At 39.5% G+C, this 15192-nt stretch overlaps 1 protein-coding gene across 2 annotated transcripts in view; it reads right to left on the reverse strand.

Moving 5' to 3' along the window:
- LOC102117205 (aldo-keto reductase family 1 member C4) overlaps positions 1-14027 on the reverse strand; it is a 32189-nt gene extending 18162 nt beyond the window's left edge. Inside the window, exons 1-5 of one of the 2 annotated variants that reach the window (XM_045399491.3) lie at positions 13913-14027; positions 10637-10804; positions 2529-2645; positions 1163-1240; positions 609-731 (exon numbers count right to left, since the gene is read on the reverse strand). In XM_045399491.3, coding sequence (XP_045255426.2) covers positions 609-731; positions 1163-1240; positions 2529-2645; positions 10637-10804; positions 13913-13996 — 570 coding nt within the window. In that variant the 5' untranslated portion in view covers positions 13997-14027. The remainder of the gene's footprint in view (positions 1-608; positions 732-1162; positions 1241-2528; positions 2646-10636; positions 10805-13912) is intronic. The other variant, XM_045399492.3, reaches the window with a different exon arrangement.
- Between the last annotated feature and the right edge of the window lie 1165 nt (positions 14028-15192).

Raw genomic sequence — 15192 nt, forward strand, 5'->3', positions numbered from 1 at the left:
GGGTGGGAGTTACCCGATTTTCCAGGTGTTGTGTGTCTCAGTTCCCCTGGCTAGGAAAAGGGATTCCCTTCCCCCTTGCGCTTCCCAAGTGAGGCAATGCCTCGCCCTGCTTCAGCTCTCGCTGGTCGGGCTGCAGCAGCTGACCAGCACCAATCGTCGGGCACTCCCCAGTGAGATGAACCCAGTACCTCAGTTGAAAATGCAGAAATCACCGGTCTTCTGTGTCGCTCACGCTGGGAGTTGGAGACTGGAGCTGTTCCTATTCAGCCATCTTGCTCCACCCCTTCTCTGGTGGTCTTTTCAAACCTTAGAGATAAGTCCACCTTCTCCCTGAGCTCTGATTAACCATTTCAGTCCTCCTTGATGAAATTTACCTTCTCCAAAAGTAGTATACAGAATTCAGCATGAAGGTCTCTGTACCTTTTTCACTAATACTTCTCCAAGGAGAGGTACAATTAAGGGTCTTCCATGTTCTTCTAGGCAGAGGCTTTGCTTTCTAGAATCTTCTATTTCACAAATGTAAGTGGAACAAAATGAATGGAAGCCAGGCAGTAGGACAGGAAGATGGGTATTGAGAAAAGAAAGGAGAGGAGGCTGAGGGCCCTCACCTGGTTGCAGACGGGCTTGTACTTGAGTCCCGGGTTGTTGAGGATCATCTCCAGCTGTCTGCGGTTGAAGTTTGATACCCCGATGGACTTGGCCAATCCTGCATCCTTACACTTCTCCATGGCCTGGGAAGGGGTTGTGAGGAATTATTTGTGCAGTTGGCTGCAGATTATGATAAATGCAAGACAGAACTGCTAAGCAACAACTGTTAAGATATGACAATGAAAATAGCAGTGATTCTCAAGAGAATCACAACAGATAACAGAAAAGGATAGTGACAGCAAGAAGAATTTGGGTATCCTCTTTAGGAAGCTGGAGAGAAAAATGCACATGGAGGGGGAGGAATACCTGTCTTCCTTGTCCCCAATTTATCTCCTTCATTTCCCACTATTCTATTTCAGTCATGTGATCTTTCCTACCACTCAGCAAAACTTCCTTCGTCAAGCTCCTGAATTTCTAGTTCCAGTGATGCATATTCCACTGGTTGCACATGAAAGCTGGGAAACAGGTTTACCTCTTGTCTTCCTTTTCTGTACTCTGTCCTCCTAGCACTTACCTCCCATATGGCACAGAGATCCACTGTGTCGAACATTACTTTTCCATTTTCATCTTTTGGTAGTGGCGTCTCACCTGGCTGAAGTAGAAGCAGTCATTTTAATGTCACAATTTAATTTCTCCACCCATAGGCTTGTTCCCATGTACATTTTAGGATAATCCACCAGGTGCTGCAATGTTCTAGAAAGTGGTGTGGGCAAAGTGTCTCACATACGGAGTTTTAAGGCATGTCTTTAGGAGACAGGTTTCCTTTAATCTCCTACTTTCATTATATATATATATGTATAGTATATATAATATATATACACTATATATATTTATATAGTGTATATATATATAAACATTTTACAGGTTTTACTTTTATCTGCTCCTATAATTTTCTCTGGGGAAATGCCACTTTTTGACTCAAAAAGTCCTTGATATCCAGCAATAAGGGATTGTATTCTTGATCCACGTGATACAATAAGAGTTCCTTATCCCCCTGAAGATTTGATAGCACATGAGCAGGATCTTAAACCAAACGTGGTCAAATGGAAGTTCTTTTCAATATGTATTTGAAAGTTGTAAGACCCATGGAGGCTGTCTTATGTTAATCACCATGAGCCTTGAGCTGCCTCAAAACTATCATTGCCAACAATGAAAAAGGCTGGGACAAAAATCCAGAAAACCTCTTGGAGTTCATAGATAATTATGGAGAAAAGGTCACATTTTTAGAGTCTAGGTGAAATCTTTATTCATGGCAGTGACTACCCATTTGCATCATGCAATAAACTCTTCTTTAAATTAGCCTGAGTTTTTCCCTATAAATTTAAAAGTTATGCACAACCGAAATTCATGACTAAGCAAAGCTACAAACTCCAGTGTGAAACAAGCTTTAGTGAAGAAGGCAACGATTCTCAGGTCCCATTATGGTTTCCTTTTTAAGACTCACCCAGAGTGAGTTCCACCAAATCTACTTCAGCTTAAAATGGGGAGAGATAATGGAAACTCACTGTACCACATGTGCAGTGATTTTTTTTTTTTTTTTTTTTTTGGCACCACAGCTGCATAAATCTCTACATCTGTGAACATCCTAAGAGATGGACTCAGGAACCCCAATTAAGACAGGGTCTTAAAGGTGGCTATCATTATTTTCTTGAGTTTTTGAAGCAGAGGCTTTTGAGGTTGATGTACTGTCTTCTGTTGTCATCATATATTAGACAAGAAGGTTTCACTATTTATTCAATAAAGCATGTTAGACATTATACTTGGGACCCTTCTCCCATGTAATAATACCTACATCCTCAGAAGCTTAATTCAACCATCATCATAAAGGATGGTCATGCTGACAACAGAAGAGAAAGAAGTTTGATCTCAAGATTCCTTACCTTGAGAGCCATTGGGAAATGAATAAGATAGAGGTCCACATAGTCCAGTTGAAGTTTTTTCAGTGAGCTTTCCAAGGCTGGTTGGACCAACTGTGGTCGAAAGAAAGTGCACCAAAGCTGCATGGTAAAATAAAGGATTGATGTTGAATAAAAACATGAGCCAATTTTATTAGTTTGCTACACCTAATATTTAGACATTTTTCACCGTTCCAAACTGATGACCCCTGGCAAAAAATATTCCCTTTGTTTATTTTGATATGACCTACCCATATGAAAGCTATTCTATATTGCATATATAGTTAGTACAACTACTGAACAATGGAATTAAAATTTTCAATAGGTAAAAATTGGTATCAAATAATAATTCTGATTATCTGAACTGTGTTTGAGAGAAATTGTAAAGCATTTGAATAGTCTAATTTTCTCATCCATTGAACCCGATGGCTAAGAATAAGTATTCCTGTTTAGAAACTGAAGAGCAAAAAGTTGTTACATGCTGACAAGTGTTGAGCATCATTCAAGATACTTTTGTTATCTGTTGTTTCACACTCATAGGGCTCTCTTATGTTGTATCTCCCTGCCTCCCACACTCTTCAATGAAAAGGACAATTGAGATTCAGAATAATAAGATACTGAAGAAAGTCATCCCAGATATAAGAAAAACTAAAATATGATTATAGGTCACTATTAATCTCTAGTCTAGGTTAAACCATCCTGATTTGAGTTTTTTGTTCCCAAGATCGTGGATCAGAGGCAGTGTTAGCATGACTCTCCCACTTGGAAAGACAGAATAGCGTGTAGAGATTCACAATGTAAACTTTTTTCCAGGAAGCAATGCGGTAACTGAATAGGAAAACTGAAAGAATCCACAGACCCTTTGAAAGAAGTGGCAGGCTGCAGCCTACACTGTGAGACAGATGAAAAACTAAGTGCCCAGAGTGTGAGAAGGGGAGAAACTGCCTCCAGAATACCCTTCCCCACCAGGGACTCTGAAAATTCAGGCCATGGGTGTAAGGCCTTAACCCTACCCAGGCTCAGAGCTGATTTAGGGAGAGGTGAGAAATAAAGTAGAAGCAGCAGTGACAAGTGCCACAAGGGTATTACCAATCTGCAGCATGGACTGAAGGAAGCCATTTCTTATTTTATCTCACAGGGGACATCAGGGAAGTCAGCCAATCTGAACTTGGGGAGTTCCGGCACATGCCACAGATCGAAAGAGGCTCCCAGCTGAATTTCATGATATTAATATTATCTCGAGTAGGGATGAGCTCCTTTGGCCAGAACTCTGGAGGAAAGCAGGAAGTGTGCTGCAGACAAATGCAGAAGCCTGGCACCTGGCCCTGCAGGTGGATGGGCAGGACATAGCTTGAAAGCCAAAGTTGCTATCTCCACAGGAAAAGCTTATGGCCCATGGCAAGTCTGAGTTCTGAGCACAGGATTCTTGGAACTTAGTTCAGTGCTCTTAGAGCACTGTGGAACTGGGATCTGCTTCTAACTGCATGCGATCTTGGTGAGGCTTACTGCCACTAGCTACTCCTTACTCCATGTGTGAACGCTTTTGTGCAGCAAAGGCAGTTATGCTCCCCTTTGGAACATTACCCCAGTAGTCTGAGCACCATCCCCTGATGCTCACAGCAGCTGTAGCTAGTCTCCAGAAAGTCAGAGTGCATACTTGCCTAACCCGGACCAAACTTGGTTGTGCCCCTCCACCCACCCTGGTAGCGTAACACACAATAAATTTTTAGAAAATTTATGGCCCTGCCCGTCACCTGAGAAACCAGAATACCTCCCCAGGGCAACATAAGGGAAGTTCAAATCTCACTGCTACCACCACAGCTGGTGCTCTTTTGCAAGTGCCATCTCTTGGCTGGAGGCCAACCAACACAGTTCATCACAGAATATCTAGGTAGACTAACACTGCACCCAGCTAGGAGAAAACTTGTGTAGGATCTCAGCTACCACCATTGCCTGCAACTACCTGGCCAGACAGAAGTCCTGAGTGTGGCCATGGGACAAGTTTGCTACTATTATCACCAACATTTGAGAAAGCCAGCACATCAGGGCTATTGATAATCAAGGCATCTCAGAGTCTATGTCACTTCCCTGCCTTCCCCATGACAGCTGGAGCTGGTACCCACTGCTGGGAGACTTGAAGACAGGCCACATCACCGAATCCCTTGCAGATATTCCCCAGCACTAGTCCAGAGTAAGGCAACCTCACTGCTGGGTGGCTAGACCCAGAAGAGCAATAACAATCACTGTAGTCTGGCTCTCAGGAACTCCTACTCTCAGGGTAAGGGGATCGCATCACATCAAGGGAACTTTCCGTGGGACAAAATAATCCAGAGAGCAGGCCTTGAGTCTCACATCTTTCCATAGGTGGAAAGTTTCAGCAGACACACAATTGCAGTGCTGGGTTCAGTAGGGAAAGTCTCAACCTCTACTCACAACAGTCAAGCAGCCTTGGTGCTCATGAAAGGTCTTAGAGAAGGGGTGGTCTTTCCCCTCTTGTCCATCACTGCAGACAAAGCTAGGGCTTCTCCCAGAGGAGCTCAGCATTGGTATACCTATAGCCAGCCTTCCTGTAACATTTCAGCATGACTGCATCCCCACAGGAGGAGCACTTCCCAGGTGCAGGCTTCCATGAGCGGCAGTCATGATTTCTCCCTACTTGGAACATTTGCGTTCCTACAGACGAAAAGTGGTGCCTGTCTGATCTCAATATCCAGAACACTGGGACAAAAGAGGCTGGGAGGTGGATAGCTTTCCTGTCAGCCTGGCAGGTGAGCTGTTCAATTCCCACCTATGCGGTGTTTGGTTTTCTGTTCTTGCAATAGTTTGCTGAGAATGATGGTTTCCAGCTGCATCCCTATCCCTACTAAAAGCCATGAACTCATCCTTTTTATGGCTGCATAGTATTCCACGGTGTATATATGCCACATTTTCTTAATCCAGTCTGTCACTGATGGACAGTTGGGTTAATTCCAAGTCTTTGCTATTGTGAATAGTGCCGCGATAAACATACGTGTGCATGTGTCTTTATAGCAGCATGACTTATAATCGTTTGGGTATATCCCCAGTAATGGGATGGCTGGGTCAAATGGTATTTCTAGTTCTAGATCCTGGAGGAATCGCCACTGTTTTCCACAATGGTTGAACTAGTTTACAGTCCCACCAACAGTGTAAAAGTGTTCCTATTTCTCCACATCCTCTCCAGCACCTGTTGTTTCCTGATTTTTTAATGATTGCCATTCTAATTGGTGTGAGATGGTATCTCATTTTGGTTCTGATTTGCATTTCTCTGATGGCGAGTGATGATGAGCATTTTTTCATGTTGTTGGCTGTATGAATGTCTTCTTTTGAGAAGTGTCTGTTCATATCCTTTGCCCACTTTTTGATGGGGTTGTTTGTTTTTTTCTTGTAAATTTGATTGAGTTATTTGGAATAATTAAGGAAAACTTTCCTGGCCTGGCTAGAGATTTAGATATCCAAAGAAATCCTGGGAAATTCATTGCAAAAATATCACTACCAAGGCACAAGGTCATGAAGCTATCTAAAGTCAACATGAAGGAAATAATTCTAAAAGCCATGAGACAAAAGCATCAAGTAACTTATAAAGAAAAATCTATCAGACTTAACAGGAGGCTTCTCAGCAGAAACCTTACAAGCTATAAGGGATTAAGGTCCTATCTTTAGCCCCCTTAAACAAAATAATTGTCAGCTAGGCATTTTGTATCTAGCAAAACTACATCTCGTAAATGAAGGAGAAATAGTCATTTTCAGACAAATGCATAAGGAATTTGCCACTATCAAACCAGCACTGCAAGAAATTCTGTAAGGAGTTACAAATCTGGAAATAAGAGCTCATTATGTACCACAGTAGAACCTCCTGAAAGCACAAAACTTACAAAGCCTATTAAACAATAACACAAAAAACCAAAGTATATAATAACTAAAATGATAAATAGAATAGTGCCTCCTATCTCAATATTAACATTGAACATAAGTGACCTAAGTGCTCCACTTAGCAGATACAAAATGGCAGAATAGATAATAAACCACAAACCAAATACCTTCTGTCTTCAAGAGACTCACCTAACACATCAGGATTTGTATGAACTCAAGATAAAAGGGTGAAAAAAAAGATTCCATGCAAAAATGGAAACCAAAAGTGAGCATGAGTTGCTATTCTTACATCAGACAAAATAGCCTTTAAGGCAAAAATAGTAAAAAAAAAAAAAAAAAAAAAAAAAAAAAAAAAAAAGGTCATTATATAATGACAAAGGAATCAATCCAACAGGAAGCTATTATAATCTTGAATTTATATGCACCTAACACTGGAGCTCCCAGATTTATAAAACGATTACTACCAGACCTAATAAATAAGATAGCAGCACAATAATAGTGGGGGACCCAATACTCTACTGTACAGCACTAGTCAAATAATTGAGACAGAAAATCAAACAATGGATTTAATTGTACTCTTAAAAAATGGACTTAACGGATGTTTACAAAACATTCTACCCACCAGTTGCAGAATATATGTTCTTCTTATCAGCACATAGAACATTCTCCAAGATAAACCATATGATAGGCCACAAAACAAGTCTCAATAAATTTAAGAAAATCCAAATTATATCAAGTATCTTCTCAGAACTAAGTGGAATAAAACTAGAAATCAACTCTGAAAGGAACCCTCAAAACTACAAAAATACATGGAAATTAATCTGTTCTTGAATGTTTTTGGGTTAAAAAAATCAAAATGACAAGTAATTTTTTGAAATAAATGATAATATTGACACAGTTCTCAAAACCTCTGGGATATAGCAAAAGCAGTGCTAAGAGGAAAGTTCATAACATTAAATGCCTACATCAAGAAATCTGAAACAGCACAAATTCACAATCTAATGTCACACCTCTATGAACTAGAGAAACAGGAAGAAACTAAAACCCAGGCTAGCAGAAGAATAGAAATGACGAAGATCAAAGCAGGACTAAATGAATTGAAATAAAAAAATTACAAAAGATCAATGAAGCTAAAAGCTGGTTCTTTGAAAAGATGAACAAAATTGAGACCATTAGTGAGATTAACCAAGAAAGGAAGAGAAATCGAAATAAGCACTCAATTAGAAATGAAACTGGACACATTACAAATGATACCACAGAAATACAAAACAATCATTTGAGACAACTAAGGATACCTTTATGTGCACAGACTAGAAAATCTAGAGTAAATGGATAAATTTCTGGAAACATACAACCCTCCTAGATTAAATCAGGGAGAAATAGAAACCCAGAAAAGACCAATAACAAGCAGCAAGATTGAATCAACAACAACAAAAAAATTGCCACCAAAAAGTCCAGGTTCAGGTGGATTCACAGCTGAATTCTGCCAGACATTCAAAGAAGAATTGGTGCCAATCCTACTGAAACTATTCAAAAATATAGAGAAAGAGGGAATCCTGCCTAAATTATTCTATGAGGCCAGCATCACCCTAATACCAATACCAGGAAAGGACATAACAAACAAAAACAAAAAGCAGAAAAAGAAAACTGTAGACCAATCTCCCTGATGAACACAGATGCGAAAATCCTCAAGAAAATACTAGCTAACCAAGTCCATCAGCACATCAAAAATATATCATGATCAATGGGTTTCATCCCATAGGTGCAAGGATGCTATGATATACACAAGCCAATAAATATATCACACAAAGAGAATTAAAAACCAAAACCATATGATCATCTCAATAGATGCAAAAAAAAAAAAAACAATAAAATCCAGAATCCATTTATGATTAAAAATCCTCAACAAACTAGGCATAAAAAGCATGTATAACAAATCCATAGCCAACATCATACTGAATGGAGAAAAATTGAAAGCATTCCCCTGAGAACTGGAACAAGCTAAGGATATCCAATTTTTACCACTTCTGTTAAATGTAATACTGGAAGTCCTAGCCAGAGTAATCAGGCAAGACAAAAAAATAAAGGGCATCCAAATTGGAAAAGAGTAAGCCAAAGTATTGCTGTTTGCCAATAATATGATCATATACCTACAAAACCCCAAAGCCTCATCCAATAAGGCTCCTCTATCTGACAAATTCAATAAAGTCTCAGGTTACAAAATCAGTTTACAGAAATTAGTAGCACTGCTATTCAACAACAACCATGCTGAGAGTTGAATTAAGAATTCCAGTTACAACAGCTGCAAATAAAATCCCTAGGAATATGCTCAACCAAAGAGTTGAAAGATCTCTACAAAAAAATACAAAACACTGCTAAAGGAAATGATACATAAACAAATGGAAACACATCCCATGCTTATGGATAGAATCAATAGTATGAAAATGACCATATTCTAAATTCACATGAAACCACAAAAGGGCCTCAATAGCCAAGGCAATACTAAGCAAAAAGAAGAAATCTGGAGGCATTTTATTACCAGACTTCAAATTATACTACATGGCTATAGTTACACAAACAGCATGGTACTGGTATAAAAAATAGGAATTTAGATCAATGAAACAGAGAACCCGTAAATCAGGCCAAATACTAATCTTCGTTCGACAAAGCAAACAATAACATAAATTAAGGAAAATAACCCTATTCAATAAATGGTCCTGGGACAACTGTCAAGACACGTGTAGAAGAATAAAACTGGAAGCCATCTCTCACCATATGCAAAAACCAACTCAAGACAGATCAAAGACTTAAGTCTAAGACCTGAAACCATAAAAATTCTAGAAGATAACATTGGAAAAACTCTTCTTTACATTGGCCTGTACGTTGGCGTCAGCAAAGAATTTATCTCTAAGACCCCAAAATGCAAATGCACAAAAAGCAAAAATAAATGGGACCTAATTAAACTGAAAAGATTCTGCACAGCAAAAGAAATAATTATGTGAGTAAACAGACAACCTACAGAATGGGAGAAAATTTTTGCAAACTATGTATCCAGCAAAGGACTATTATCCAGAATCTACAAGGAACTTAAGTCACCAAGATAAAAACAACCCTGTTGAAAAGTAGGCAAATAACATGAATAGACATTTCTCAAAAGAAGTATACAAACAGCCAAAGAACATATGAAAAAATGCTCAACATTACTAATAATCAGGGAAGTACAAATTAAAATCACAATATCACATCACCTTCTGCAAGAATGGTTATAATTAAAAAGTTGAAAAAACAGAAGTTGGCATGAATATAGTAAAAAGAGAACACTTTTACACTGCTGGTAGGAATGTAAATGACTATAATCACGGAAAACAGTATTGGAGATTCCTTAAAGAACTTAAAGTAGATCAACCATTTGATTCAGCAGTCCCAATACTGGTATCTAACAAAAAGAAAATTCATTATATGAAAAAGACACATACACATGTTTATAGCAGTACAATTCACAATTGCAGAAATATGAAACCAATCCAGGTGCCCATCAACCAATGTATGAATAATGAAAATGTGGTATATATATATATATATACATCATGGAACAGTGTGTATATAAAAAGGAATGAAATAATATATTTTGCAGGAACTTGGATGGAGCTTGAGACCATTATTCTAAGTAAGGTAATTCAGGAATGGAAAACCAAACACTGTACATTCTCTCTTTTAAGTGGGAACTAAGCTATGAGGATGTATAGACATACAGATTATATAATGAACTTTCAAGACTCAGTGTGGGTTAGGTTGGGAGTAAGGTAAGGGATAAAAGCCTACATATTGAGTACAATGTCCAGTGATCGCCTGACAGCTTCACTTAAATCTCAGAATCACTACTATAGAATTGATTCATGTAACCAAAATCAACTTGTATCCCCAAACCTATTGAAATTAAAATATGAATTCATAAAAAAATTACACTGAGCTGAGGCTCAACACTTAAAGTAATTTTCAAGTAATAAATTTGAACACAATAATGATGAGAAAGGCATCATCATTCTCTGCCTTTTATTTCAGTTTTAATACATGAATATGTGTGAATAAATTGGAACTAATAAGCACAATTCACCCACAACTACCGAACCAGTTACAGAATTGTCATCTCCACACGATCACATTAAATACATGTGCATGCAAGCTCATCATAGGCACAGTACCTTTGAAGTGTAGAATATGTCTTCTCTCTTCACACTGCCGTCTGCAATCTTGCTTCGGATGGCCAGTCCAACTTGCTCCTCATTGTTGTATAAATAAGCAGAATCAATATGGCGGAAGCCAGCTTCTATTGCCAATTTGGTGACCTCCACAACTCTGTTCCTCGGAACCTGAAGGAGCAACGGAAAGTAGTAGTTGGTGATTAGTGTGCTTGAGAGGTAGTGAAACAGGAAAAGTTCCCTTGTCCTCACAGGGTGTGCGATGGGGGTGTGGTCAGTGCTCCGCTGCTCAGACCTCTAGGGGAGCATACAGATGGGGGCAGGGTGTGGGGCTCCGAGCCCGCAGCAGTGTCTAGGTGTGGATGTTTACAGCTTCTGAAGCCCCACTGGGCGTGTGTTACAGGGTGCTCTTTCAGTTTTGTTCTTTTAGTTTTGCCATCTACAGGCTTGTGTTAACCAGCTCAATTAGACCCTCTACCTTGTTGCAAGGACAGAGGGGCTTTCTGTATCCTGGATTCTTGCTTTGCTGCACCGGAAGGATCGGATCACACCTGGGCTTGGAGAATGAGTGCAGGGTTTTATTGAGTGGAGAGTGGAGGTAGCTTGGGGGAAGTCAGAAGGGGATGGAGTAGGAACGTTTTCCCCTATCAGCAGCCTGGATTGTCTTTTGACTGCCTCAGTCATTCAGCGTCATTCTGCTTCTGCCAGTAGGTGGCCCGCTGGCGTGCTGGTGCCTTTTGGTGAGTTTCTCTAGAGGTCCAGCGGCCTGTGTGTGTGTTCCTCTGCCGATGTGCTCCTCTCAAAGTCCATCCGGTTCTGTCTCTGCCTTTCTAAGATTTGGGGTTTTTACAGGCACAGGATGGGGGCATGGCAGGCCAGGGTGGTCTTGGGAAATGCAACATTTGGGCAGGAAAACAAAAATGCCTGTCCTCACCTAGGTCCCTGGAGGTGGAGCCCTAGCCAGGGACCACATCCTCCTCCACCCAGCACTTCCCTTCCGCGCTTCTGTATAATTTAAAGAGACCACGCTCTTCCCTTCCCAGCACTTCCGTATCAGCAGTTCAGGCACCAGCAATGACCTGCACAAAAATCACATTATCCTCGTGTCTTGGGTTAGTTCTACATGTGGAGTGATAAACCCATCCCAATTTGCTTTAGTCTTTCCTAGTTAGTAATAAAGATTGGGTATCCCTGGACCTCTTCAGTCCCAGGCAATTACTGGTTAATCACTAGCATGAAGTTTCCCAACAAAAACTTCAGATTTAGTCATTTGTTGGAAAAATTAACAAGACTCAAATTATAGTTATTATTTGAGACAGAGTCTCACTCTGTCACCCAGGCTGGTATAAAGTGGCACAACCTTGGCTCACTACAAAATCTGCCCCCACCCCCACCTTCTTCACCTTGGGCTCAAGTGATCCTCCCACCTCAGCCTCCCAAATAGCTAGGACCAGACAGGCATCATGATCCCGGTTAAGTTTTTGTATTTTTGGTAGAGAGGGGATTTCACTATGTTACCCAGGCTCAAACTCCCGAGCTCAAGGGATCCACCTGGCTTGGCCTACCGAAGTGCTGGGATTACAGGCATGAGTCACTGCATACCCACTTCTAATTATTTTTTAATATAGTGAAATTAACACATGGAAAAAGGCACACGGAAGAAATTATGGTAAGAATACAGTGTAAGTTCCTATGATTAGTCTCTCAGTGATGTTTCAGGAAACACACTGACTTCCTCCAGCAATGTTGACTACAAGGGATGCTATTTGGAGACTCAATTCCCAAGATTTTAACTGGGTGCTGGTTACATTGACCCAGTCTGTATAGCACCCACCAAACTTCCAGTCTTGTAAAGAAAGCAGGTATACAGAAACCCTACACTTTGTACAACCAGTTAATTATAGACAGCACCCTTATCAGTTAGGAAAGGGTGAGAAATTCAACTTCTCAGATACCAGCCAGGCTCCAACTTTGAAAACAGGTGCATCTACGGGTGGCAGTCTATTGTGTTGACTCCTTTCTACACAGTCATTAGCCATTCAGTGTGCATGACAGAATTAAATACTAGGAGTAAAGACATATACTCCAAGTATGTAGATTTATAGCTAAGAAATTAACTGCAACCTGTGAGAGATTAGTAAAGTACGCTTTATCCCTAACAAATAAGATCAACTCTTTTAGGAATGATATAATTTCAGTGAAATTTAAAATTATTGACTTATCTACCAAATTTGGATAAAGATTTTAAAGGTATATTTTTGAAATGACAAAACCATAAATGAAACAATTTTCTATTTTAATATAAGTATTTTGGAAGCTTTCTTTTTCTAGTGAAATTAAAAGGAACTAGATGCCAGGCCTCACTGCCTTCCCCTATACCAGCCCTGATCTTCTCTTTGCTGTGCAAGCACTCAAGGTTTACCAAAGCTAGAGCTTCTGTGTTGTATTTTTCCTTACTTCCCCTTCATGCCAATTTGCATTACAAAGTGAACCACTCCTGTTGATGGTCTTCAGGGTGTTTCTCTGTAAATTCTTACAACATATAGTTGACCAAATTTAGACACAAATTTTATGTGACTAGTCCTTGTTAACACACTTAGTAGTCTTGGAATACAAGTTTTCCTCCAATGTAGAAATAGCTCAGTCTAGCAAAAAGTCTCCATTTTGCCCACTTCTGTGTCAGAGGACCACCCCTATCATTTTGATACAAATTTCTTAAAGTTATTTTTCCCGTCAGGTAATTTTCCTAGAGTTGAGAGTTGTACAGGGTGTTAAGTCCAGGACCAGTATTACTGTGCCATGCTCAAGGCCACGCGGCAGCTCAGCAATACTATCCCAGCGGTTTTCATACACCCCATCTTTAGGCGCTGTTGCCACAAAGGTTTCTTTTGATCATGTCTAGTGGAAGAATAAAAGATTTCTTCAACCACAGAAATAAATGAGAAACCATTCTCACTGCAGTCATCTCCTACAAAGGGAACGACCAGGCAGTGTTCTTCACCGTTGAGTTTTATATACTCTGCCAAGCTGGGCAACACACAGAAACAGCAGATAAAAACAGTATACAAAATAAGCAGTAAATTACTGAATGACAGACCTCAGTGCAAAACGAACATTGACTACCTTTTCTCTTTGAACGTAGAATAGCTCTAGCCTAGTAAGACAGACCAGATGAGTCACGCAGAGTAACGGAAACACAAAGCTGAACAACCCAGGTCATCGTCCACTTATGCTAGCTTTGCTCTTTTAAATGCTCAATGCTGAAAATGTGATTATTACCTCTGGAGGTGCATAGGAGCCAAATCCCAATACGGGCATGAAGTGACCATCATTTAGCGCCACACGCTGATATTTGGGATCCATTGCATGTCACTTCTTTCGCTATGCAGATCCTGTTTCCTTCGTCAACATCTGGTATTTATATTCAGGGGTTATATAAACAATGGGCAGGCAATGTTGCACTGCTCCCTGGGGCTAATCAATGAAACGTAGGAGGAAGCAAGTGACAGTGTATTACACAAGATGTGAAGAAAATTGAATCCGGTTCACTTGATTCTTATCAAAGAGAATTTTTAAGTACATTATTATATAGTGAAAATAAAATATTTTTTCTAAAGTGAAATTTTCTATTCAGAATCCATCTATCTATATATAATAACTCATCCAACAGATTTATAGAATGATTGGTGATCATATTAGACTATAAAATAACTCCAGCTACAAATCTCATTTTTGTTAATGCCATGATGATATCTCATCTTTATCTTCTGTCATTTGAAATAATCAACCATCTTACATCTTTCACACAGACAGTATTCAAAAGAATGACTGGTGAGCATTTTTTTAAAAATGATGACCCTCAATAAAGAAAAAAACCAAAGAAAATTTCTCTTTTTACATTTTTCATCAGCAAATTAATTTTGTTTCTTCTTTCTTTTAATTGTAGTAGGAATTTTCATTCCTGATGGAGGTGCAGTGCTCATGATGTGGCAATCCTGCAAAGGTTCAAAGGGAAAAGAAAAATTCTGACACGATGTTTATTGGAGTATTAATTATTAACAGTGTTTGGACTTTGGACATAATTTACAATATGCAAAGAGTGCTTAAATAGTATTTTCCATCCAGTTTTATAAGAAACCAGCAAAAGTAACTTCCCAAAAAACTGATAACTATTTTATATAATTTGTGATCTTATTAAATATTATAAAGAAAAAAGTAATTAAATTGGTGAGTAATCCTCAGATGGCATAATTTTACTTGTTTTTCCCGTTGGAGGACAGATTAGAAAATGATGATTAGGCTGGGGGCAGTGGCTCATGTCTGTAATCCCAGCACTTTGGGAGGCCAAGACGGTAGGATTACTTGAGGTCAGGAGGTCGAGACCAGCCAAGGCCAACATGGTGAAATCTTGTCTCCATGAAAAATACAAAAATTAGTCAGGCGTGGTGGTAGATACCTGTAATCCCAGTTACTCAGAGGCTGAGGTGACAGAATTGCTTAAACTCAGGAGGAAGAAGTTGCAGTGAGCCAAGAATTTTAAGAATAGCCATTCTGACTGG

The sequence above is a fragment of the Macaca fascicularis genome, chromosome 9, assembly GCF_037993035.2.
Source record: "Macaca fascicularis isolate 582-1 chromosome 9, T2T-MFA8v1.1".
Lineage (NCBI taxonomy): Eukaryota > Metazoa > Chordata > Mammalia > Primates > Cercopithecidae > Macaca > Macaca fascicularis.